General features: G+C 45.5%; 1 protein-coding gene across 4 annotated transcripts in view; it reads right to left on the reverse strand.

Annotated features, from left to right (window-relative positions):
* BLNK (B cell linker) overlaps positions 1-26,760 on the reverse strand; it is a 76,645-nt gene that overhangs the window by 17,819 nt on the left and 32,066 nt on the right. The window contains exons 4-11 of one of the 4 annotated variants that reach the window (XM_055300434.1): positions 25,681-25,764; positions 19,727-19,767; positions 15,459-15,524; positions 15,103-15,259; positions 13,603-13,769; positions 9,400-9,481; positions 8,164-8,235; positions 830-899 (exon numbers count right to left, since the gene is read on the reverse strand). In XM_055300434.1, coding sequence (XP_055156409.1) covers positions 830-899; positions 8,164-8,235; positions 9,400-9,481; positions 13,603-13,769; positions 15,103-15,259; positions 15,459-15,524; positions 19,727-19,767; positions 25,681-25,764 — 739 coding nt within the window. The remainder of the gene's footprint in view (positions 1-829; positions 900-8,163; positions 8,236-9,399; positions 9,482-13,602; positions 13,770-15,102; positions 15,260-15,458; positions 15,525-19,726; positions 19,768-25,680; positions 25,765-26,760) is intronic. The other 3 variants (XM_055300436.1, XM_055300435.1, XM_055300438.1) reach the window with 3 other exon arrangements.

A 26,760-nucleotide genomic window follows, 5' to 3' on the forward strand; every position in this document is an offset into this window, starting at 1 on the left:
CTCTTCCCCTGCCCCTCTATACCCCCCTATCTCCCACATGTGCTCTCTCTCTCTCTCAAATAAATGAATAAATCTTAAAAAATAAAAAATAATGTCTTTTTTTTAAAATAATGTCTTTAAGTAGAATTAAGTTTATAATCATGCAGGCCAGCTTTGCACATATTTAAGCATATTTTTAAACTAACCTATTGAATCAATATAAAATTATGGGGTCCCTTTGTGATATTAACATATTATATCTCCTAACAGTTTACAAAGCTCTTTTAAATCCAATAAGAAAGAATGACTCTCTTGTATCACCTTTGAAAGGAATCTCGGCAGTGTGGCCTTGATTGAACAACCCAGTGTATGCTGTTGGGTATATATGTGTTTGTTTATAGCTCACTAACTACTTGAAAGAGAAGTGGAGGAGTTGAAAGTAAAGATGAAACTTGCTTATGGGTCTCAAAACTATTCAGATGCTGGAGCTTCTGTCTTACGGAACACAAGTCAATTTAACTAAAAATTTAGGAAAGGAAAGACTGTTAGTCTTAATTTCAGCAGGGGACCCCTAGTCCGACTTGAAGCATGCCATAGGGGTAGAGAAGAACAGGGCAGTGGGGTTTCATTTCTACATCTTTTAGGAACACACCTATTGTAATGTGAGGTACACCTATATCTGTGCTTGGGCAGGTATGCTCTTCTGGACGGAAATAGCAGAAAAGCACCAACTTCCCCCCAGGTTTGCAGGCTGGACCCCTTTGTGGATTCCAGGTAGGCCGACCCACAACAGTGGTGGAGACCATCCACTCACATCTCACAGAGCTGTTCCTGCACAGCAGGTACTCACCCAGCCCTGGGCAGTGGGGATGGTGCAGCAGGAGAAGATGACTTAGCATCCCAGGCTCCACTGTTATGACCTGCACAAACATACACACAGGTCAGTCTCCAACTCCTGAATCTGAGGCTGATAGTGACAGTGAGACTGGCCTTCCTGATAGGCTCAGAAATACTGGCACATTTTTGGGTTTCTTTCAGTTAAGCATGAATAGGTGGTTATATGGATGCTATTGGGGAAATCTGTAGACAAAGGTGAGATATATATATATATATATGATGTCAATTTATACTTGGAACCAGAATGTGAATTAGGAACTCCATCTTGACATTTCTAAACAACTTTCTCTTTTCTCCCATGGGGCAAGTGCGGAGTCCCCTGATTCTGCAGGTTCAGTGAAAGGCCCACAAGATTCCTACAGGAAAGAGCCAAGAACACGCATGTGCATCTATATACACTGCACAGCTGTGCACATCAGTGGTGCCTAGGGATGGAGAGACACAGACCCATCACTCCTGCTACATGCCTATAGGCATTGCTTTTCATGATCACACTGACATATACTATACACATAGTAACCTCACATCCAGAGGTTGTTCATTCACCTCTGAATTCTCAGGGCCTTTGCCCATTGCACTGATAGAAAGATTGAGACCAATGACAAGCTACTGCCCAAATTGCATCTTCCAAAGCCACAGAAGAGACCCTGAGCACCTTGTCCACTGTATCTCATTTCCCCTCTGGCTACCTAAGACAGAAAGCAGACAATCACAAGGGAAGAACCGAGAGATAGGCAGAGCTTCACCACCAGACAGAGCAGGCCTGGAGGGGGAGAGCCAGATGCCTAAGCCTGCTTCTCTCAGTGTCTCCTGCCTGCCTCCTCTCATGCTGATGCTCACCTGCCTGGACACTATGGCTCTTTATTGAATATATTGAACCGAATATATATTTTATTAAGAACCTACTATATTTCTAAGTCCACAGCTCCTATTGGACCTACAGAGGATACTCTGTAAATATAGGTTGGACATGTCCTCAGGATGCATTATTTTAATTTGCAAGATAAAGCACATATAGCTGAGCACTGAGGAAATAGTCATTTACTAAAAATTATTGAGAACCTGGTATGTGAAGAACACTGTGTTAGGGGTTGTCAAAGAGGTAGAGAAGCAGAACTAGGCCTCTGTCCCCCCAGAACTTATACTGTGAGGATATGCACACACCATGCCACCTCATCTGACAGAACCGCCCATCCCAAACACAAGAGCTTCAAGAACTATTACAAATAGAGGTCATAAAACTCATTCTCATGTATTTTACTAGAGAGAGGCCTTCAGGCTTTCACTCAGTGCCCATCCACTCCTCTTCTACATATGGTTCTTACACAGGGCTAATTTCCATGAATGCTTATAAATGAAAAGAACAGTCAAGAGTGCATAGTGTTGACTCTCTAGCACTCCATGAGGAAATGGGCGCTCTATGTGACTCTCACTAAGGTGCTACCCGACCTTGATGTGACTTTTGAAAACATTTAGAAAAAGAGACTACATTTGGAATTTTTAATATTTCATGTGACAATAAACTTAAATGTCATCTGGACTATGAATCCAACTGTGTTTCATTGGCTAGGGTACCAAATGGATGCTGTTCTTCAAATTCTTAACACCTGATTAACCATATTAAAATATCCTTGGCTACTCATAGATTTTGATGGAAGATTTCAGGGAAGGGGAAAAAAAAACCTTGTCTGAAAAATGAGGAAGTAGAAAGAAGGCCTAAGTCAGAATTTCCTCCCAGGGGTTTTCCCTCTTTTTCACTGCCAAGGGTTCCTTTGGCTTGAGTATATTGTTGTTGTCATATTTACTGCCTAGTTTCTCTACTAAGCTTCCCTTCCCTTCATATCTTCAAACAGTCTGCCAACATGTTCCTTCCCTCTTCCTTCCTCATAAATCACTTCTGCAATAAGAGAGGGAGAAGCATGCCGCTTTCCTCTGTGGTGGTAGTATGAGTGCTGGTAGAAAACCGATGGTGTCTCATCAGGAAGACAGGGTTCTAGTTATTTCTTGGCCACCAAACTGGCTAGGTGTCCCTTTACAAACTGACTGGGTGGCCACTGGTGTTCCAGTGTCCCCCTCTGTGAAATGGGGACACAACCAGCTACATTACCTAACTCAGAGTTATTGTTGTAAGGCAATGGGAGAACTTTGAAATTGTAAAGAATCAGCCAAATAAAAACTAATATTGCTGGAAAGGAACTGAAAATATATGAGGTTAAAAACATGCTAAAGTGAAGAGAGTCAGACGGGGAAGGCTTTATACTATATGACTCCATCTATATGAGATGTCCAGAAAAGGCATATCTATAGCAACAGGAAGCAGATCCGTGGTTACCTGGGGCTGGCAGTGGGAAGAACATTCACCAAAAATAGGCATAAAGGATCTTTTGGAGTTGGGGTGGGCATGGAAATTTTCTAAAACTGGATTGTTGTGATGGTGGAAAAGCTCTGTAGATGTAATGATTTATAAAAATGCCACATTATACATGTAAAATGAGTTGAGTTTTATGATGTGTATGTTATAACTCATTAGGATCTCAGTAAATGTGATTATTGCTATTTTTGTTTTAGCATCTTGTTATCAACCACCACAGTGTCTCTGGGTGCTGGGCACTATGCCGGGTACTTTAAATGTGCCGTCTCTAAGCCTCCCATAACATCATGTGGAGCAAACAGAGGCTCAGAGAGGTTAAGTGGCAGGGCTGGGGTTGAACAGCGAGGCTAGCTGAGTTTAAAGCCAGGTGGACATGTTCCTCTCCAACCAATGCCTATTAATATTACTCTAGGCTGCAATTTGGCAGCTCAGATTCACTTGCTCTTTCTACCTTATGTGGGAAAGATTAGTGAAACAGAGTGGTGTTTTTGTGAATGCCCACGGGAAGATGAAAATTGACTTTCTTATTTCATAGGCCAGTCACCTTCTCTGCTGCTCTGGGCCTGAAGTCAGACCCAGGGGCATAGCTGGGGTAGGACAACCTGGTCCCTTCTGTGACCGGGGTTCTTGCTTTCTGGCAAAGCCAAATTCTTGGCTGTGACACTCCAAAGAAGAAACTGGGAATTTGATAAACGGAGATGTGTCCAAAAGTATAATAAAAAAGAAAAATCAGCTTTGTTTTCATTGTATTGAGCAAAAAAATGATGTTAATATTTGCACAGCTGGTGCTTACCAAAGTTTCTCAACTGGGAAAATGACCTACTCGTAGTTTTTCCTTCTACCGCATCATCCTCTCTTCACTCTTGCATGCGATGGTGGCAAGTTTCCTTACCCGTAACAGTCTCAATGCTGGAATAGTAAGCCCTTGGGATTTTACTCTCTTCTAGATGTTCAAGAAACCCTATTATTATTAGTGGGGCTTGTGCACCAGCTGGAGTGTCCCTTACTCTCAGGCCCTGCATGAGCGCTGCCAAGTAAAGAGATCTAATTTAATAGCTTCAGAACAATTTGGCTTATAGGTAAAATTCAACTTGCATATTGGCAGGGAACTGTAAATTCCCAAACTCCCCCCACCCACCCACCCATTTTAGGAAATGAGGAGAGAGAACACTTTTTAAATGCTACCGACTTAGAGGAACTTCAGAAATGCATGCCCTGTCTACCCATTTCTGACAAAAGCTACAAATAAATTAGGGTCTCCACAACTTTCTTCCAAATCACATTTAAAGATAAATCACTAAAACACTTCAGTCTTTCCGTTTGTTTAAACCAGTGCTTCTCAACTAGGAGTATTTGGTACCCACCCCCTCCGTGGGGAGGGTGGAGTACCTTTGGCAATGTCTGGACACATCTCTGTTTAGCGCTACTGGGGAGGGGATGGTATTGGTACTTAGTGGGCAGAGACAGCCAAGGATGCTGCTAAACATCTCACAGTACACCGGACAGCCAGGACAACAAAGAATTATCTAGCCCCAAATGCCAGCTGTGCAGAGGTCAAGATACCCTCAGTTACATTAAAACTCTATGCGGAAAGGAAGAAACAACTGTCTCCTGGGATGGGTCCAGGACACTCCTCCAGACTGGTCATGAATCAAGGCATGTGAAGCAAAGGATTCCAAAAACTGGCAAACAGAGCTATCAGTTTAGGAGTGGGATTCATATATGTTTACTCAACTTAACCTGCCCTGCCTCTTCCCCCGCCGCACGACTTAGGCACAGGTGCCATTTCCTTCTTCAGAGGAGGAGACTAAGAAACAGAGATTGATCAGCTTGTTTGAAGTCTGGCACCTAGTGTGCGTCAGAGCCAAGATCATAGTCCTTTGGCCTTGGAGTCTGTGTGGTCCTGAAACAGCGCTTCTCCATGTGGAACATGGAGCAGAAGCAGTGACTGCCACTGCACCTAATCCTCTGTGTAATCCTTGGCAAGCGCTTTATGAGCCATCAAAGAGCCAAAAGCAACATCCATTAATCAGAGTCCAGTGTTGTGGTGTGCTGCTCTGATAGAAATGCAGATCTGAAGCCTTAGCACTTTCATGATGCCTATCTAGCACTGCCTTTAAAGGCTAGTGGAGGGTTATGGAAAGACACAGGGAAGTAGTCTGGTTATTCCTTTTGTAAAAACCATCTCTGAAGACTGTTTGCATATTCAGAAAATCATTCTAACTGTTCAGGTTTGTCCCTCCCAAATTATCTCACTTCCTTCCTCCTCCTGTACTTCTTCTCATGCATATCCAACAACCATATAACCAGGAAATTATTTTTTTGTTCAGATTTGGTTTCTTCTGATGCCTCTAGTATTAAAATATAGTGATACTAGATTAATGTAAAATTAATGAATAATAAATTCAACGGGTTAATGCCCCGATGATGGCACCATGTAATTCTTCAAATACAGCCAGTACTGGGGGACACATTCACTCTCAACCAAATGACTAAACCACCATTTCAGCACCTATTCTGATTCAGGTCCTGTATAACCCCTGGAAGCACATCTACGAGCAAGACATGGAGCTGAGGGTCTTATAGAAAAGACAGGCAGAGATCTCTGGGGAGATTAGAGATAAAGGGGCAGGGCAGGGCACTATAGGGGTGGATACCAAAGGGATCTATCTTCTTTGTGAGGTCAGGAAAGGCCTCCTGAACATGTGAGATGTTAAGGCAATATCTTTAAGGAGCTTGTAATGTACTTTTTTAAAAGATTTTTAATTTATTTTTTCATAGAGACACAGAGAGAGAGAGAGAGAGAGAGAGAGAGAGAGAGAGGCAGAGACACAGGCAGAGGGAGAAGCAGACTCCATGCAGAGAGCCTGACGTGGGACTTGATTCAGGGTCTCCAGGATCACATCCTGGGTTGCAGGCAGTGCTAAACCGCTGCACCACCGGGGTATTTAAGGAGGTTAGACTGAGACCCAGCGTAATTGGAGAATAGGAATGGGCTGAGTGTAGATGGGATGAGACTTAGAGCAAAGGAGAGCTCTCTGTGGGCTGCAGAAACCACAGGTTTCCTAGTGGAGAGACCTCAGGCTGGGCCTTAGGTAGGATTTGGTATCATAAAAGTGAGAACATAAACAAAGGCCAAAAGGTACAGGCTGTTTGGAGTACCGGGTGTGTTTTAGGAAGAAGAGGTCTTTGCAAAGTAAGAAGAACATTTTAAGATGCAGACACCAGAGATGATTAAATTGTCATTGTAAAGGAGGTCCTAGGCCTTCATTTACACTTTAGGGAAAGGTTTTCTGTTCTGGTAATAACCCTTCTTCCAAGTTATCAGGAGTCAGGTGTCACCACTTCATCTGGGACCAAAGTGACCTTGCCATGACATTTTAGGTTGCTGCATTGACATTTGTTCCCAGAAGTTAAGATGAGCTGGATATGGTGGCTCTGATCTCTTCTCCCTACACATAAAGAGCCTGTGGGTTATGAGAGAGAGAATAAATAAGACAAGAATTTGTGAAGAAGGTGAACAATTGCTCAAGAAATGAGTCTGTGGTCTATAAAAAAAATAACCTCCTTTCATTTTCCTTCAAAGAGCACATCCCTAGAAGCAGAGCTCAGTCTCCTAGTATCTGTGTTCAGCCTTCAGTGCTGAGAGGGAAGGGAGTGTGTGTGTGTGTGTGTGTGTGTGTGTGTGTGATAGATATGGGTGGAGCTGCGAAAAAGAAGAGAAGGGCTGGAGAGAAAGCTCCTGTGCTTCTGTGCTGGAACAGGGTGGGGTGTGGGTGCCACTCAGCATCACAGGCTTTGGCCTTGGGACTGCCAATCTGTACAGCAGACAACTAGGAACCACTGGGTGTTCATGGTTTGGGTACAGGTGACATGGCAAAAACTAACTTTGAAATGGAATAAAACTGGCAACATTTGGAGTCACTCAGAAATTCATCTTAATGACTGAGGAGAAAGCCTACAGGCAAGGGTAGAGATTGGCTAGTGCACTCTTGAAGATGGGACATAGGACATGTGAAGTGACAATGTAAAGGAAGCCTAGACTACAGTGGTGTCAACTAAAATGGAAGAGCAAACTCAGGAAAAAGACATAGCAGGCTCTGGAAAGAACACAGGTCCTTGGACATGTGGCCTGTGGGCTGATAGGCACAGAGGAATAGGCCTGCCCTATGGGTAGGGAGGTGATGAATGCATTGAGCTTGAGGCTGTGAGAATGTCAAGTCGTTCAGAAGAGAAATCAGGTCAAAGTTAGACACCAGAGAGTAATTGGCTTAGACAAGAGAGGTGAAACCAGAAGAATAGATGAACCCCAAAGACATGAAAGATAATATTCTTTCTTGAGCACCTGCTGTGCCATGTACTGCATTGAAGCTTTCCCATGCACAATTCCAGAATTCTCCTGTCACAGGTCAGGGACTCTTATCTCCATTTGCAGAGGAAAAAATCTGAAGAGTGGAGATCCAAAGGACAGACCCAAAGTGGTATAGCCGGCAACTGGGAGCACTAGGATTCCAATCCGGCTCCATCTCGTCCAAACTCAAGGTCTTAGCCACCATACTTCTAGAAGAAGAGTAGAGGGCTGAGGACCCAACAGTGCAAACACCCTCAGTCAGTGCAGGGGAGGAGGAGAAGCCGGTGAAATGCCCAATGAGGTTGGAGGAAAGCCAGGACTTGTCTAACAGAGGTCTGAAAGCATGGGGCAGGGTCCCTTTGACACAAGTGCCACCAGACAATGCATGAAGATGAGGACAAGGCCTTCTGTCACAATATATTAAGAAATTTGGAAATACAAGTGATTATTTCTTAATATTTGATCTGAGTTGTTTATCTTATTTGAAATAGACTGGAAAACCAAACCCCCAAACAATCACTTCACACACAAAAACCCGAAACACCAAATCATGCATATACTTTACCTGAAGCTGTCCCTGGAGGAGAGGCTGGCTTTGAGGAGTTACTTGGCTTGGTGGATCTATTCACCATGGGAGCTTAAACACACAAATATATACATACATATAACAATCATAGATACAGTCTATTGTGGGAGATTCACACTTAATGGAAAAATGCATTGTGGAAATAGTGGGGCAGATCAGGGAATTTGTAAAGAATGGGAAACCCACCTGTTAAATACATAAGCCATGAAAGAAGCCTGAAGAAACTTCTTCAGAATAAATATACTAATGATAAAAGGGATAATCAAATTATTTTATTATAGGGATTTTGTTAAAATGAACTCTGGCTTGGAATTTCATTTGCCAAACTGGTGGTCTAGGAGATGAGAGAGTTTTGTTTTCTTCATCGAGAGAAGTGTATCAAACCAAGAGTGAAGGGAACAAATTCTCACCTCCCCTGCCACATGCAACACAGACCATTTCTCTTGGATTTTATGGGGTTTGGGGGTGGGGAGCAATTTCTGGTTTCATGGTGATGAGTGGCTCAGGAATTCAAATGGGTCTTGAAGCTGTTGGTGATGTTCAGAGAGGCCAGGAGAGGGTTGCTACAGAAGGGTAGAGTAAAAACTGATTATGACAACTTGAGAGTTGAGTTTGTTAGATGAGTAGGCATCGTTTCTACAGGATCCTATCCTCCGCAGCAACTAGATCCACAGTGAACATGTTATGCTGCACTCCTGGCCTGAGGGTAGATGGCACTGTCTTTTAAAGAGAATTTGTCTTCACACGTGTTATTCCATGAAGGGATTACAACCAAAACAGCTTCCATCACCTAGATAGCACTACATTTCAAGAGTCAGGACACAGAGAGGATTTCGCTTTCTCATTTCTTCTGTCCTCCGTGGACATTGTTCTGGTGCAATACTTTTGAGGCCAACACTGTGGCCTGCAGCTCTGCGAGGATTGAGTTCTATGAGAAATCCATTCTAAGTGAGGACAGTTAACTAAGAACCTAGATGTTTTCCTAATTTGAGCTGGGAGGATTAAAGCACCAAAGTGGATGGAGGCAGAAGGGTGTGACAGAGATGGGTCTCTCGCAGATGCTCTGCTCCACCCAGGGAGACAGATGCCGCCACCATGGAGGATAGAGGCCTGGGCCCCACGCATTGTGCACCCCTTGCTGCTTGCTACCAGATAATCTCAGACACCCCCCTCAACCACTAAACATTTCAAGTGCTTAAAACTACAAACTCTTGCCTTTTTCTGCCGGGAGCGAACTGCCTTCTGTGGGGTGAATGTAGTTCTCATCTCCATCCTCCACAGGGACCACATAATCCACCTGGAAGAAGTACAGAGGTGAATGAGGAGGGAGCTGTCCACTCTGGCCAGGTTTATTATCTGGGAAGGAGTTTTTTTTTTTTTTTTTTGATACCTTTATTGAGATCTAATTCAGATACCATTAAATTCCTCTCCGTGTAGTGTAGAACTTGGTGGGTTTAGTGTATTTGAAGAGTGTGCAAGCATCACAACAATTTAATTTTAGAACACTTTCATTGCCCCCAAAAGGAGCCCTGTCACCTCTCACCTACCACTTCCCCAACCTAGTCAACTACTAATCTACTTTCTATCACTAAGATTTTCCCATTCTTGGCATCACATTAGAAATGGAATCACATAATGTGTAGTGACTTCTTTCATATAGTGTACTAATTTCAAGGTTCAACCATGTAGCATATTAGTACTTCACTAACTTGTGTGGCCAAATAATATTCTGTTATATAAATATACTGCATATTGTTTATCCATCTGGTGGGGGACATTTGGGTTGTTTTCACTTTGGGGGCTATTATGAATCATGATGCTAAGGACATTCATGTACATGTTTTTGTGTAAATGTGCATTTCTCTTGGGAATATACTGAGTGGTGGAATTGCTGGGTCATATGGTAGCTCTCTGTTTAAGTTTGAGGAACTGCCAAACTGTTTTTCCAAAGTTTTCCATTCCATGCACTCTTTTCCATTCCTACCAGCAGTGTAAGAGGGCTCCAGTTTCTCCACTGAGAGACACAAAGGGAGAGGCAGAGACACAGGCAGAGGGAAAAGCAGATTCCCTGCAGGGAGCCCGATGCAGGACTCCATCCCAGGACGTTGGGATCATGATCTGAGCTAAAGGCAGACCCTCAAACACTGAGGTGGTGCCCCCCTTTTTATACCTCCTTTAGGTAAAAGCCTCTATGACTTCTTTGCCTATTTTTTAGTTAGGTTATTTGTCTTCTTCTTTTTTTTTTTTTTTTGTCTTTTTTATTATTAGGTTGGAAGAGTTCTTTAAATGCTCTAGATAGAAGTCTCTTATCAGGTATACAATTTGCAAAAATTTTCTCCCATTCTGTAGGTTATCTTCTTACTTTCTTGGTGGTGTCACCTGCAGCACCAACGTTTGACATTGTGAATTCCACTTTATCTATTTTCTCTATTGTTGCTCGTGCTTTTGGTTCTATATGTAAGACACTCCTGTCTAATGCAAGGTTGTAGAGATTTATGTCCTTGTTGTTTTTTAAGAATGTTATAGTTTTAGCTCTTACATTTACATCTAGGATCTATTTTTGGTGATTTTTTTTTCTATGGCAGGACATGGGTCCACTCTCACATTTTTGCATGTGAATATATAGTTATCCTGGCACAATTTGTTTAAAAATGATTCTTTCACCACTGACTGGTCTTGGCAACTTTGTCAATAATCAGTTGACCATAAATTAGGGGAGGAAGTGATTTTATATTGATAGGAAGCCAAGGAGATAATCAGATCCCAAATGTGGTTTTTTGCAACCCATCTTGGTGGGTAGCCCAGATGGATTCTAGAGAAACAAAATCCAAACATTTATTGAGCACTTATTAGCAAGTGTGCACCTGAGTACTTTACATGTGTTATTTCACTCAATCCTTACAACAACCCAATAAGGTAGGTGCTACTGTCAGCTCCACCTCATGAAGAAGAAACTCGAAGAACCCAAGGCATAGAGCAGTCGAGTAGCTTTCTCATGTCCTAATAGTTAAAAAGTAGTAGAGCTGGGATTCAAGAATCAGTTCAAGGATCCAGTGCCCATACTCTTATCCACTACATTCTAGGACCTTCTTGCCTTCCCCTTCTCTTTCTCCCCAATTTCTACCCTCTCTTCATTTAATTGCTATTGCTCATCTCTTTCTTTACCTCCAAATCTGACTTCTGTGACGTTGGGCAAGTTTTTCAACCCCTTTGCACCTCATCTGTTCCATTTTATTATCTATAAAATGGGGATGATAGTACCCATTTCATGGGGTTCTTGGGAAGGCTTGATGGAACAAATATAAAGCCCTCAGAACACCAGTTGATTTCTAGCACTCACTAAGTGCCAACTACTCTTGTCCTTATAGCACAAATGCTTCTTCCTCCTACGTTTTGTTCCCTTCAACTCTCCAGTTAGCCTGTACCCCCATACTTTTCCTGTAATTTGTACAGCAGAGCTAAATATTTTTAGTTATTTATGCGTGCTTGACTTCTTCTTTTCCTATCTGATGGTTCAGGCAGATCTTAATGTTGGCCTATTTTTTCTTTTTTAACCTCTTTCTTATCTTGAGTGTCCATCTGCCCATTCCAGAATGCAGCCTCCTCCATACTTCTCCTTTTCCCACTGGTTCAGACGTGCCCCAGCCACCTCCACAAGGCTGGTATTAGCAAAACTTTGCGTCTCCCCACAGGGGTCCACTGTCAACTGTTCACGGAAATGGAGAGCCTTATATAACGTACCACCGTATTCATCCATATTCTGTGTCTGAATTTATATCTTCATATGGATTTGCCAAATGCTGAAAGAATTTACAGTGAGCCCCTAACAGCAGGTCTCTGCATCCTGTCTCCTGCTCAGCTTCTTCCTGCCAGCCTCTTCTCACCCCAAAAAGTCAGCATTGCCTCTCAGACAGACAGACTGAGGGTTGGCAACCCATCCTTTCTCTCTCTGTCAGCTGCCTCTCTGACTTAAATGGGCCCTAGCATAGAAGTCAGAAACTAAACCACTTCCAGAGGCAGGCAGGAGACAGTTATGGGGACGGGTGCAGAGGAAGGATGCGTGCACGCCTCATATGAGGGGTGGGAACTATGACCAGTGGAAACAGGGGTCAGGGATTGCCATGAGGCTCAGCTGCTTTGAGGCCACAACTGGCTCAGTGTTGCCAGGCTTTCAGTTTTCAGGAGAAGCTAGAAAATTGGATTTTGTAAAGAATCTAGAACATGCTTAGAAAGGAATATATGGCACATGGAGTGCTTCCACGTATGAGGCACTGTATTTAGTGCTGTATATATGTTCTCTTACTAAATCCTTAAAGCAACCTAAAGAGATTAAAAACTGAGGCTCAGAGAGGTTATCCAGCTTGCCCAATGTCACACAGCTAGTAAGGGTCAAAGCAGCAATTTGGGTCTAAACATTGCCTCTATCTTATTTAAAAGTTTCTCTTTTCCAATTCCTGCTGGGCTACAAATCATATTAAGGTGCAAATGTAGGTTGTTGTACAACATGTTTATACATTATAGGTTTTGTCACCTATAGGCATTTAGAAACAAGTTATTTCTTCAAAAGCTGTGGTAAAATTATGTCCAGGCATATTTAAGAGTTGCCTTTATTGTTATTTTGCTTCTGAGGCTGTTCAACTTGTAGGGTTGTTCTAATGGCTAAGTTTGGGGGCTTGCCTTTGTCCTTATTTAAAACGCAAGGACCTCTGGAGCCACAACAGATTTAAGCCTTATCAGTCATTCCCACCACAGTCTGAATGAGTTTATTGGTTCCTTTTCAAACGGGAGCTATTCCATAGGGAGGAAGACTCATAAAACCTGGATGCTGACAGAAGAGAGATAATGAGCTAAACCCAGGATGGAGTCCTGGACAATCTGCAAAGGTGGGTCCCTGGATAGTAGTGGCTGAGGTGCCGGCTCCTCCATAGGTTGGGTAGGGCCTCCCTAGGACAAGCGGTCTCCATCATTTGCCCACATACCTGTACATCTTATAGGAGAAACATGGAGAAGCAGAGAGAAAAGAAGATAGAGGAAAGAAAGCAAGGCAGACAGGGCAGAGAAGCAAAGGACAATAACGATAGGGAAATCTCTTATGAAGGAAGAAGATTGGCAGGAAACCAAGGAGAGAGGGGGGAGGCTAGTAAGAAGGGCACAGATCCAGTACTGGTATTACCCATGGAGCATGGGAGTGAAAATCCTTAAAATAAGGCCACATATGCCCTTTTTAGGGAGAAAAAACCCCTATTGGTTTACCAGTGGAAAGTTAGAGGGACGGGTGGCAAGTGCTGGCAGGAGAGTAGGGGACATGGAGGAGGAAGGCATGCCAGAGGCCAGACCATCCAGGCCCTTTTCCCCCTCCCCCTGCATCCGCTTTCCACTTCGTTTCGCAGCGAAGCCTGGGGGACAGATTTATGTTACCTCATCCTCAAGTTCCCTGGGTTTGGGTGGGACTTGAGGTTTCTGAAGAGAAGTCAGAGCCGGCAGAGTGGAGGTCAGCCTGGCTTTTGCTTTTGGCGGAGGCCAGTCGGGCTTACTGGGAAGTGTCATGCTGATGGGCGGAGACTGCCTCTGGCTTGACCGATTGTCTTGAAAGGAACAACAACAAAGTAGAAGATGAAAGGGGCTCTGGATCATTCCCTGGGCCAAAGAATAAAACCACCACCAGCGTCTATGTAGTCACAAATGATTAATCAGGGCATCCCTTAAAAGTGTAAAATGGCATTTAGGCAAAAAATTTCAACTCCCTGTTGACTTATGTTATAAAAACCAACAGAATGTCCTCACCAAAAACATCCTCCCAGGGGAGTGATGGAGACCCACCAACTCAGGAGACCCAACCGCCTAGCACTCTGCCAAACACAGTGGATGGATGACCTTGGCAGGGAAGCCTAAGAGGAGTGTGCTCCTCAAAGGTTCACTTTGCTCCATGAACACTTATGGATAGTGATCCTCAATCTTCCTTACACACAAGAACCACCTGGGGAACGTTAAGAAAATGCCAAGGCTCAGGCCCCACCCCAGACACACTAATTTGAACTTGAGGGGAGGGTCCTGGCATTATAGGTTTCAAAAGTTTTCCAGCTTTTTCTAAGTTGTATTCAGGGTTGCAACTACCCATCTGAGTGAACCTACACGTTCTTCCCCTCAATGATTTCCCTCAAATCATGGCGTGCCCGTGAGTTACCCCTCACTGGGGACTGTGTCCTAGGCATGCGTCAGGGAAGGAGCACAGGATCCAAAGCCAAATGGTCTTGAGTTGGGTCCCCTGCTCTGCCTCTCACTGTCTGGGCTCGTTTGGGCTAGTTATTTATTATTCAACCTCTCCAGGACTCACATTTCTCATTTTTAAAGTGAGGATCCTAATAGCCATCTTAGAAGGGTTTTTGTGGGGATTAGGAAGAAAGCAGTGGAAACAGTGTGTCTGGCAGAGTGGAGGCCTAACAAACAGGACTAAGACACCAACAGGACCCAGTGGAGGAGTGAGGCAATGGAGTCTGTACAGTGGAATCTAAGCATGGATTTAGACTGATACATCACAGGAAAGTCTTATCATAGGACTAGCCTGGAGTCCTCACCCTGGGAACAGCCCAGGCACTCACACTGTGTCTGCCCGATGCTTGCTGGGCTTCTTGCAACTGCCCCACCTGCTGTCCCCGTGGTGCCTGCTCCTGCCTTGTTGAAGGGTGTGGTTCACTGCATCATGTTTTATCCTTTACCTGTTTTCAACATTCATGATTTAGGAAAGATACCTTTCCTCCTTGAACGGGCAAGCTTTCTATCTGGGGGTTCCATGGCTTATTGTGAGCAGCTGACTCGTGTGGAGGTGGTGAGAGTGAGAGGCGCCCACCATCTAGCCACCCCAGCTTGCCCCCCTTCCCTTGTGGCAGGCTGAGCGTCCAGGGTGTGGGGCTGCCTCACCTACATACTCGCCCCTGGCGAAGGGCAGGGCTGGGTGAATGGTTCTTGTCTCCTGCTCCGCAGGTGGTGGCTCGTAACTGTCATCCCCAGTCTCCTCAGCAGGTAGCACATACATCTCTGAGTCCGAGTGCTCATCCGGGTGTTCATAGTCGCTGTCCTGCAAGTGCAGACCCCATGCTCAGTGCCCCATCTATGTTCAGTCATCAGAACAGCTCTGGCTCTACGAGGTGGGAACTTCTCCCCCAGTGTAGGGACCAGAGAGCGAGGCTTGGAAGGGTTGGCTAAGCAAGGTTGGGCAGCCATCAGAGGCAAAGCTGGGGTTGAGGCCGAGCCTTTCTGCCTCCAGAATTTATCACCTGAACCACTATCCTGGGGGAGCATGTGGGCCATTTAACAGGAAGGGTGGCTGAAACTCTGTGTGTCTGCAAAGAAGAACAGTCAGAGATAAAATACATTTTTAAAAAAACAGAAAAGGACCCAATAAAATAGAAATAACCAATAGGTTTCATTTATCATGAATGCTGACAGTCGAGGAAAAAGATTAGTAAGGAGAGGGTAAAGGGCTGCACAGAATACACAGATACCTCTGAGGAGATGAGGTTTGTTTGTTTTTCAACGGAGCTGGTAAGCTGTGGGGGCTAAACTTTCTATCTGACCCAGAATCCATTGTCTTCTTTTTTTGTTTTCCTTGTTTTTAATATAAATTTTATTTAAGTCTATATTAAAATGATTGAATATTGAATATTCAATGTATATTGAAAATACATCAACACAGTTCAAAAGGATGTAAATCAAGTCTCCCTCCCTGCCTCTCAGTTCCTCCCCCAGGGCACAGTTCCTAGCTTCTTGTGCATTTTGTTCAGGGATCACTTAGCTAATACTTCACATGTACATATATTCATGTGCAGGAAATATTTGATCCAGGACTTAAGAGGTCCTTGGCCCACACTGCCTGACACACTGTGAGATGCTCACACGATTCACCAATGAACACGCAGGGCAGGAGCACAGTAGGGCAGCAGTGAATGATGAGTGAGGGAGTGAGGGCTGCTCTTCTCCTCAGTCTGGGGGTGGGGGTGGGGGGGTGGGATTGGTGAGAGGGGAGGAGTGGAGTGAATAGGAGAGGGACGGAGAAAGGCTGAAGAGAGAGCTTTCCCCAAGCTCCCTTACCAGCAGGTAGGGAGACTCAATAATCTATCCTGACCAGGAATATGAAATTAGACTAAATAGAATACTGGTAATGGTAATTATTACTGTAACTGACATTTCTATGCACTGCATACCTCAGGTGCCCCTTACCACGATTGTAGGAGAGTTTTTTTTTTTTTTTTTAAGTCCTCAGAGAAAGTGAGGCATGATGAGTTGAGTAATTTAAGTCTGCGATCTGTGTTCTGGAGAAGCCATAGCTGTTCTCAGACCATCTGGGAGGTGGAGTGGAAGCAGGAGGGTGGCTGGGGATAAGAGCCTGGCTTGACAAGGCTCCTCCCACCCAGCCTGAGGCTGTTGGGACCCCCCCTCATCCTGGCCTATGCAAGGACATGGTCGCTGTTGTTGCAGCATCCTAGGGAGACGTCGGTAACGTGCTGAGAAACGGTTGCTCTAATAACCATCTGGAAAGTGAAAAAAGCAGTAGGCACCCAGACACACGGGCCTGGGTGGGAGCTGGTTTGGGTGTCCCACTTTGTCTCAATTGTCGTGGAGCAGGCACCGGGCTTCCTGGACTTGATCACCTGGAGGCTGGGGAGCCATGTGCATCCTGGGGGGTGGGCACGGGGGTCCTACAGCCCCTTGGGCAGACTGAGATGACCAGGCTGGCCGAAGGGGCAGAGAAGGTAGAGGTAGAGCGACTTCACATCAGCTGCTCCTGGCAGCCCAACGCTGACACTGGGCCACCTCCCAGACCATAAGCCCCATGAGGACTACTGGGCTGAGACAGTGTGTCCAGGCCCCAGCAGGCAGTGAATGAATGAGCTGAGCTGCACCCTGGGCTCTGAAGGCAACTGAGGAGGAGGACGTGGGTGCTCGGAAGTGCTGAGCTGCCCCTTCATTTGGAAGGTCTTTTCTGTGGGAGGCTACTTTGAGGCCCCTCCTATTTCCAGCATAGTGAAATGATTGCCTTTTAATCAAGAGAATTAGAGGGGAGTCTCTTCAAACTTCTGAAGGAACAGTTTAAAAGAAACCTCCCCTCAAATTATTCTATATTCTGACAAACAAGACTCATTCTTTCATTCATTCAGTTAATACTTGAGCAAGTGGAATATGTTGGACAGTGGGATGGAAACTTTGAAGAAGGGAATGTGTATTCAGGCAAAAGCCTTGTCAAATTATCCATTCATTCATTCGTTCATTCAGTTAATCAGTCAATATTTAGTGAGCACCTATTGTGTGCCAGCCATCGTGCTTGACTCTGAGCACAGTCTCTGCCCTCACAGGACTTATATTTTAGCAGGGGAAAACAATGATAAACAAATAGTGACTAAGAGATAATAAGTAGAAAACCAAACATAAAACAGCTATCACTAGTGGTAGATGCCCTTGAGGGAATGTTCAGGGTCCTGAGACAGAGCAATGGGGTGCGGGATTCTACATCAGGTGCAGCAAAGGCCTTCCTGAGAAAGAGTGAAGCCAAGCCTGAAGGACAAGAAAGAGCAGAGCAAGTGAGGAAGGATGGCGATCCTCTTCGCTTCCCCCTCTTTTGCCTTCTTCCTCTGCCTGCCAGAGGTCCACGAGTCTGAAATCACTGAGCAGGCATGACCCTGGCCTGTCCTACAGCTGGGGGCAGATGTGTGCACCGGGCCGTGGTACACAAGGCCCTGCTGAGGCTGGACAGGTCCGCAGGGGCCGGATCTCATCTGTCCTGGAGGCCCCAGGCCTGGATTTCATTCTCTGTACAATGGGAACCCAATAAGGTCAAAATAATTGTGAGTGAATGTTTACTCAATCCTTATGGCAGCTGGTCCTTAATTTTAGTTATTTGGCTTTGGGACACAAATTATCCCCTCCTCTCCAGGATGATTTTATTTGTGTGTTCTAAGTCCCCACATTGTGCTCTTTTTATTCAGCCAGGGAGCTCCATTTTCTTGGCTTCCCGGTGGATGCAGACCAGCTCTCAACTTTGCTTCCGCTGTGTCTGGCAGCGTGCGGCCAGCAGGAGGCGCAACCACAGTGCTTGTGAAGGATGAGTGGCTGCGCCGGCCTGGAAGGAACTCCACACCCAAGTGACCGGCAGACAGGCCTTCTTATCACCTCTTTTTTACAGATCATTTCTCTGCAGTTGAGAAGGGAGATACTCCTGTCTCATAACACTCTGAATAAACTCCAGCTGGTGTACACAGTGTGGAGCTGGGCTCAGGCTCAGTGGACAGGAGTCCTAGGCTCCCATTCCAACTGGGCCATTGAGTAACAGAGTGGCTGTTCGGCAAGTCCTTTTCACTTTCTTAGCCTTGGTTTCCTTATCTGTAAAATGGGGTGGGTGGCTGTGTGGAGGCCCTCTTGGATCCTGTCCCGATAAAACACACAAAGAGTGCAGCAGGCTAACATTCTGGCTGAGTTTGATATAAATGAGAAATAATTGTTGTGTAAAAGTTTTTAGGATGTATTGTCCCAACAAGACTGCACCCCAGAGAGAAATGACCACTGGGGCCATGTGGGCTGCACCTTGAAGAGATTGACAGTTATCTCTGACATATCACCCTCCAGTGTCATTGTGGTCACGTCCCTTGCTCGCTCTGTGGTCCCCAGCATCTGCTACTGTCCTCTTGGTTACAGCAAGCATGTTGGAGTTTAAAAGCCTGATTTTGAGATCTGAGGGCCTGGGTTTGAATTTTGAAACTGCAAGTTACTTAAACTTGCTGTGCCTTGGTTTCTTTCTTTTTTTTTTAATTTTTATTTATTTATGATAGTCACAGAGAGAGAGAGAGAGGCAGAGACACAGGCAGAGGGAGAAGCGGGCTCCATGCACCGGAAGCCCGATGTGGGATTTGATCCCGGGTCTCCAGGATCGCGCCCTGGGCCAAAGGCAGGCGCCAAACCGCTGCACCACCCAGGGATCCCTGTGCCTTGGTTTCTTTACCAGTAAAATGAGCAGGGTTGATATTCAAAATGTTTGACATAACCAGCATGGCCCAGGTCCTGACTTGGCCCTAAAGGGTGTCCCAGAGGCCCCCTGATGTGCCAGGCATTCACTCTTTGGTGTGGGTTTGTTTAGGGCTCTTAGATAAGGCCCAGGCAGTGATGGAGTGCTGAGGAATTCTGGGCAGAGGCATTTGTCAACTGATACAGAAATATTTAAAAATATTTCATGTTTGTTTTGGCTGTGCTGGTGAGTACTCTGAATAGCAGCACCAAAGATGAGGATAAGAATGCCTAGACATAGGGCTGTGGGGAAGATTGCATGAGGCAATGTGGATAAGGCACTTAGCCCGGCACATGGTGGCACTAGGTCAAGTTGGCCGTTAGGAGGTTCTCGCTGCCTTGTCTATGGGTGGCCTTTCCAGCCCAGTCATGGCTCTACTGTGGTGTACCCCTGGCCACCAGTATATCGTTCAGAAACAAGCTCTTGCAAAGGCCTCCCACAGACCCTGGTGGAAACCACAACTGTCTCCTCCCAGGAGCAAATACTTACAAAGTCATCTGACCACTGCTCCTCTTCGTCAACAGGGTTCTCTGCAACGGCATGTGGGAAGCAGAAGGCACAAACATGAATCTCTGCTGGCCAGCTCCACCCTGTCCACCAGTACCCCACGCCTGCCTTCTTTGTCCTGGGGCTCCCTGGTTCTGTTCACTTATCTCATCTTCATCCACTTTCAACTCCTCTTTTTCAAAGAAATCAATTCTCAAAGCATACAGGGAAGTCTCACTGAAGCAGAGAAATGGTACATCTGAACCATGTCTGTCTTTGTTAAGAAGACTTTCAAATAACCCAGGGGGCACCTGCAATTCATACCATGTTCCTTCTAAGGATTTCTATGAATCAATATGTGGATGGTATAGTAGGAAGAGCACTGGACAGAGAGTCCCATTGACCAAAATTCCCATGCAGGCTCTGCTCCTAACTAGTCGGAAAGCGGACAAGACAGCTAACATCTCTGGGCCTCAGTTTCAAGATCTACAAGATGACGAGATCACTTCTGTGATTCTCTGTAGCTCTAACTTTGACTTTCTTATTAAGAAGCATTTACCCAGTGCTTTGCTACATGCCAGGCAATATTATCAGAGTTTTGCAGTCACATAGCTCTCTCAAAAACCTTATGAGGAAACTGAAGCCTAGCAAAAATAAGTCATTTGCCCAAGGTCAGAGAGCAAATAATAGAGCCAGGAATTGAGCCCTGCAGGCTGACTTGTAAGTGCATGCTCTGGACTCCAGTGCCATGCTGCCTCACTGCCTTTGAATGCCAGGGTATAGGCTCCGCAGGCAGGATAAAAATGAATATGACAGGTCTCAAGGAGCTTAGGATCTTGAAGAATAAAATAGATCTGAATTATGACAGCCAAAAAGACTATCTGACTCCCTTTCTTCAAAACACATTTAGAGTATGAGAAGCTTAGCATCCATCCCATCACATAAACTGACATTAGAGGTTAAATACAATTCGCTCAGCTATGTGGGCAATCAACCAGGCACAGGGTTGGCTGTGGCACAGCCACATAGCAGAGTGGCTCCAGCGACTGTGCCAGAGAGGCTCTGAGCTCTCCTCCCATCCCACTGATCAGCCCAGTGGATAGTCCCAGAAGCCTCTAGAGCCTTAAGAAAAACTTTTCTTGCTATTTCCAGTCCCTGCGATAGCAAACCCTTGAGTCCAGCTCCAGTGGACTTCAAAGAGGTACAAGGAAAGGAATTACCAAGCAAAAATGGGGGCCTGAAGGAGGTGTTCAGATCAGAGTGGCCAGATTTTAAACAAACTATGGCAGCAACAGTGCCTTCTCTTGGGAAAAACATGATAGGTACTAAAAAGGAGTTTTCTTCTTCTTTTTTTAAAGATTTTTATTTCTTTATTCGTGAGACATACAGAGAGAGAGGCAGAGACATAGTCAGAGGGAGAAGCAGGCTCCCTGTGTGGAGCCCAATGTGGGACTTGATCCCAGGATCCTCGGGATCACTGCCTGACGAAAGATAGACGCTCAACCACTGAGCCACCCAGGCACCCTGAAGGAGCTTTATTCTGTGAGCCAAATAATGGGACAGACTTTGACATTAACAGAAGATAACTCTTATTAAATTATGATTTGGGCTAACTTATACCAAATTAGAGTGTACTGCGACCACTGGGGTTTTCCAAGAAACTCAAGAAGACTAGGTAAATGAGTCCTCCTTCCAATATGTCAATACCTGACACAGAGGTGGAATATATTTCTAAAACTTTAAGGTTGGGGATAATTGAAGGTCAGCACTTAAGGTGGCAAGACCTATTTGTTTCAACCTTTAAGTAGGAATCATTATAAATATCTTTATGAAACACACTTCTCTGCCTTGGTGAACTGGTGTTCAGCCTTTTCTCAGAGAGCCAGGGCCTGCTTTATGGTCAGTCACTACTGAAAATATTTGCACATAAAACTATTTTTCTGCTCCCCATTATCTTTCCTCTCCAACACATACTTTGTACTGCTTCTAGTTATTTTCTTTTTTTTTTTTTTTTTTTTTTTTTTACTTTATTTATGACAGGCACACAGTGAGAGAGAGAGAGGCAGAGACACAGGCAGAGGGAGAAGCAGGCTCCATGCACCGGGAGCCCGATGTGGGATTCGATCCTGGGTCTCCAGGATCGCGCCCCGGGCCAAAGGCAGGCGCCAAACCGCTGCGCCACCCAGGGATCCCTAGTTATTTTCTTAAAATAAAGTTTGGATCATGCTGCTTCTTTCCTCAAGAATCATCAGTGGCTCCCTATGGAGTAAAGTCAAGGCCCTGTGTTGACCTGTCCAAATGCCTCCACGCTCTCACAGTGATACTGGGCAGCGTATTCTTCCCAGCCTGAGCTTTTGATAGTTCTCTGCCCGGGCTATTCCCCCCATCTTCCTTCTTTGCGTGGAAATCCCTGTTATACCTCTGCCATATGGTTTTCCCCAGTCCCTCAGGTTATAACCCATGACTCCTTCCTCTGGGCCCTCGAAGGTGCTGTGGGCACCTTGATGACACATGTGCTTTATTCTGCGCCTGTGCTATGATCATTTGTGTGTCTCTGTGTACTGAAAAACAAGGCCTATTTAATTTATCTTTGTGTCTGAATGACATTTGGCATTTGTAATCCATGCGGTAATAAAAGTATGAACAAACAAATGAGTAGAAAGAATGAAAATTAGAATAATAATAATAGTTTCCATTTATTAAATACATCCTATGTGCTCAGTGCTAGGGTAAGTGTATATTCTCCATTATCCTCAAATAGTGCTTTGTGGTAGGTGCTATCATGTTTCAATTTTATAGTCGCAAAACCAAGAAACTAGAGCTAAGAGATGTTGCAAAACCTGCCTGAGGCTGCATGGCCCCTGCAGCTGGAATCTCATGTAAAGTGTCTGACCCTCTACTGAGCCTTTGGATAAAATCTAGGAGAGGGACACCTGGGTGGCTCAGTGGTTGAGCATCTGCCTTTGGCTCAGGGTGCGATCCTGAAGCCCCGGGATTGAGTCCCACATTGGGCTTCCTGCATGGAGCCTGCTTCTCCCTCTGCCTGTGTCTCTGCCTCTCTCTGTGTGTCCCTCATGAAAAAATAAACAAAATCTTAAAAAACAAAAAATCTAGGAAAAACAAGAATGGCCCAATCCAGCGTTGGGGAGCATTGAGGCAGAAAAGAGAGAAAAGCATCACTGTGTGGGAGCGATTGCCTCATGGTACCCCTCCCTCTCCCAGCTACACCCACCTTCTGCTCCTAGGGGCAGCTCACAATACCCTACTCTTTAAGTCACAGCCTGTGGGTCATTTCCCAAACTAAAAAGCATCATGGTCCAAAGTACTAGATCCAGAGTACTGGGTGGTTGTCCAGCATCTCGGGGAGCCTCCTAAAGTGAGTGGCTTGTGATTTTATAATCAGGCCCCCAGGTTCAAATCCTGGCTCTGCTCTTTACTACCTGCTGGGCAGTGAACCAGGACTTTCGTTGTTTAAAGCTCAATTTCTCGCCTGTGAAACAAGGGTAAGAATAGTACTTGCCTCATGTTTTTTATGAGACTCAAGTAATACAATGCATGTAAAGTGCTTCACAAAGCCTGGCACATGATAAATGCTGTATTAATGTTACTTATTGTTGTTTTGGGTATTGGTATGTCTTAATAAACCCTCAAAACAATATCAATTCTATTTCACTGTAATCTCAACCACACAACTTGGCTACCATAGAGAAATATACCCAAGGAAGCCTTTAGCATAGAGGGTGACGCTTTCAGGAGGTTAAGTTCAAGTTTAGTATGGATGGGCCAGGTGGTTTAACTTGGGATGTAAGGTTGCACGTCTCTGGGAGGGAGTTGAAAGGCTGGTTGGGCTTCCTTATTAGGGAAAGCCTTTCCCATTGTGTCGTGTACCTGGTTTGGGGTTGATGTTCTATTTACAGTGACACAATCCCATGCCACATAATAGAGGGACTCCTCCTCTTGCCTGGCCCAGGCTTTGTGATTCACATGCCTCCCCAAGCCTGTGGGTACAGCACCTGGCACTATGAGACACGGCACTATGCCATGTCCTCTCCAGGGCTTCGAGCTTTGGCTCTGGGGTTAGGCTGCCTTGATCAAAATCCTGATTTTGCTGCTTGCTAGCAGCATGAACAGGTAAATTGCTTAACCTCTGCACATCTGTTTTCTCACCACTGAAATGGACATGAAAAGTTGTGCCTGTGTCATGGGGTTTTAGGAGAACAAAAAGAAATAGCCCAGGGAAAGTGCATATAAGGGTGCCTGACAGGAGTAAGAGTGTAACGGATGCTGCTTGTTGTTATTAATCTACTTTAATGCTCATAATAGCCTGAAGGATAGATCGGCATTCTCATCTCCAAGCAAGAATCTGAGGCTCAGGGAAGTTATAAAACTTTTCTAGGTTCACAATGTTATAGGGTCAAGGCCAGAATTCTGACCCAGGGCTAAAGGATCCCAAAGTCCAAGATCTTCTCACCCAGCCTTGGAGGTAATAGAGCTAGAGTCTAGAAGAACAGTCATGTATCATACTGAGGACAATCCAGGGCAGTGTAAGCTCTCCTGACCAACGTCTCAACACCTAGAATCAGGGCCAGGTGCTGGGAAAGTTCTGCGAAGGGTGTGCTCAGCAAAAGTTGAGGGGCTGTATGCAGTTGTGTTGTGAATGTGGGATTGACCTGGGCCTTGGAGGACGGGCAGGACTTGAACGAGAGGATGAAGATGAGGGAGAGCATCTCCTTCTACCGCCTAAGGCTGAGGCCTGAGTGTCATCCACAGAAGCAGGGTTTAGCTGACAGCTGGAAGAAGCATCTGTAAGGCATAGATGTGCCTGGAATGAACAAGCTGTACTGAAGAGTCAGGGGAGAAAACAAAGCCAGATTTGTTGCCAGCCAAGGGGTTGTTCAAGTCACAGAGGCTACTGTAGGTTCCAATGACAAGCTGGAGGCAGGGAGGCTGATGAGGATGGTGTGTAAGTTATTCAGGCATAAAGACAGAGGCTGAACCATACTGGGGGTCTTGGGAATGGGAAGGGATGGCTGCAAAGATAGTAAAGGATTCTGTGATGAGAGCTTGAGCAAAGGGGTGAAGCCAAGAGTGTGAATTGAGCCTTTCTGTTCTGGGTCATGAGCAGCGCCAGCGACTCCGGGCATTGAGGGGTGCACTCCAAGCTGTGTGCCTGACATACATTCAGTTGTGGCCCTGATTCAGCTCTAGAGGCCATACTCTGGGCCACTGGGCCTGCCAGCTTCTCCTCTTATGGAACTGGTGGTGGTATGTGGGGAACCAGTGGGAATACCACAGTGGGATGCAGGGAGGAAAGAAGGAGGGAGCCCGGGCTAGATGTGGTGGTGGAGGAAGTCTCAGGGAAGGAACAGAAAGAAGAACTACAGAAGCTGTGGGGGAGGCAGCCAGGCAACAGTCCCACTGGGTACATCCCAAAAGGAGAAAGGGATGTGACTATGTGGGGAGTGGATCTGAGCTGGCTAGGAGAGGTGATTTGCATCTAAATACTTAGCATCTTTTTTTAAAAAAAGATTTTATTTATTTATTCACGAGACACACACACACACACACAGAGAGAGAGAGAGAGAGAGAGAGAGGGAGAGAGACAGAGAGGCAGAGGGAGAAGCAGGCTCCATGCAGGGAGCCCAATGTGGGACTCAATCCCAGGACTCCAGGATCATGCCATGAGCCAAAGGCAGAGGCTCAACCAGTGAGCCACCCAGGAGTCCTCTAAATACTTAACATCTTTAAAAAGTCCCTTTGCTGCATGTCCCTTCATCCCTTCTCAGAGCCCTGTTAACAGCAGGTGGGTGTGCAGAAATGGAGGACTTAGTACTGGCTTGGCCATCATCCAGCTGGATGACCGTGGGCAGCCACTTGGCCTGTCTGGTTTCCAAGTATCCCTAACACGAGAAGCTAGGGTTGAGTGGTCTTTCAGGACTTCCCAGGCTTTCAAATACCTTCGAGTCCAAGTTTCATTCCTCTAGTCTTAGTTCCATGAGGCAGGGCTGATGGTGAGTGCAGCTCTCCCCGTGTCAGGCTTGCTGGTACCACCAGTCAGAGTGGAGACAGGGAGACAAAAAAATCAAGTGAATGCTGGCTTCAGTAAGGACATCATGGCATGGGAAAAGTGGTGTTATAGCTCACTGCTTTAGTGGACAGAAGGTTGTTAGGAATTCTCTGTGTTTCTGTGGTGGGCATTCACCCAAGAATCTCTCTGAGTACCTTCCTTTGTCCTGAGGTCTCTCCCTCTTTTTTTTTTTTTAAGATTTTATTCATTTATTCATGAGAGACACACACACACACACACACACAGAGAGAGAGAGAGAGAGAGAGAGAGAAGCAGAGACACAGGCAGAGGGAGTAGCAGGCCCCATGCAAGGAACCTGATGCGGGACTCAATCCCCGGACTCCAGGATTATGCCCTGGGCCGAAGGCAGGCACTAAATCGCCGAGCCACCCAGGGATTCCCTCTCCCTCTTTATGACTGCTCTGATCTCCCTGAATGCCATCAGTGGTGGGAAGAGAATTATTACAACAGCCCCTGGGTATTAGGGGAGAGAGGCCTCATTCAATTCTTACCACTCAGGGGTTTGTGGAACGGCCAGTGGAGCTTCCCTCCACCAACTGTGTGACCTTCAGCAAATAATGACCTGTTGGCTTTCTCAGGCATTATTGGACTCCCCACTAGTCATTAAGTGCCTGAAAGTCAGGGGTTACATTTTGTCCCCCCCACACACATCTAGTAGAGCTAGTATAACACAGAACATAGTTGTGTCATATTTGTCGAATGAGCCAAAGAACATGTGAAACAGCAGGAGCACCTGAAGATATTGATACTAGAGAAGGAACCATTCAAATACCCTAATTTCTTAATTTTATCCTTGAAGGTACATAGCACAACTCTATTTCTGTTTTCTTGAATGTTTAAAGACTTGTGCTGTGTGGCCATGAGAACAGACTTAGGAGGCCACGAGGAAATGGACCGCATCTCTGTCCTGCTGGAGCTATCTGTCCTTGACAGGACCAGATATGCTTGG

The sequence above is a fragment of the Nyctereutes procyonoides genome, unplaced genomic scaffold, assembly GCF_905146905.1.
Source record: "Nyctereutes procyonoides isolate TBG_1078 unplaced genomic scaffold, NYPRO_anot_genome, whole genome shotgun sequence".
Taxonomy (NCBI): domain Eukaryota; kingdom Metazoa; phylum Chordata; class Mammalia; order Carnivora; family Canidae; genus Nyctereutes; species Nyctereutes procyonoides.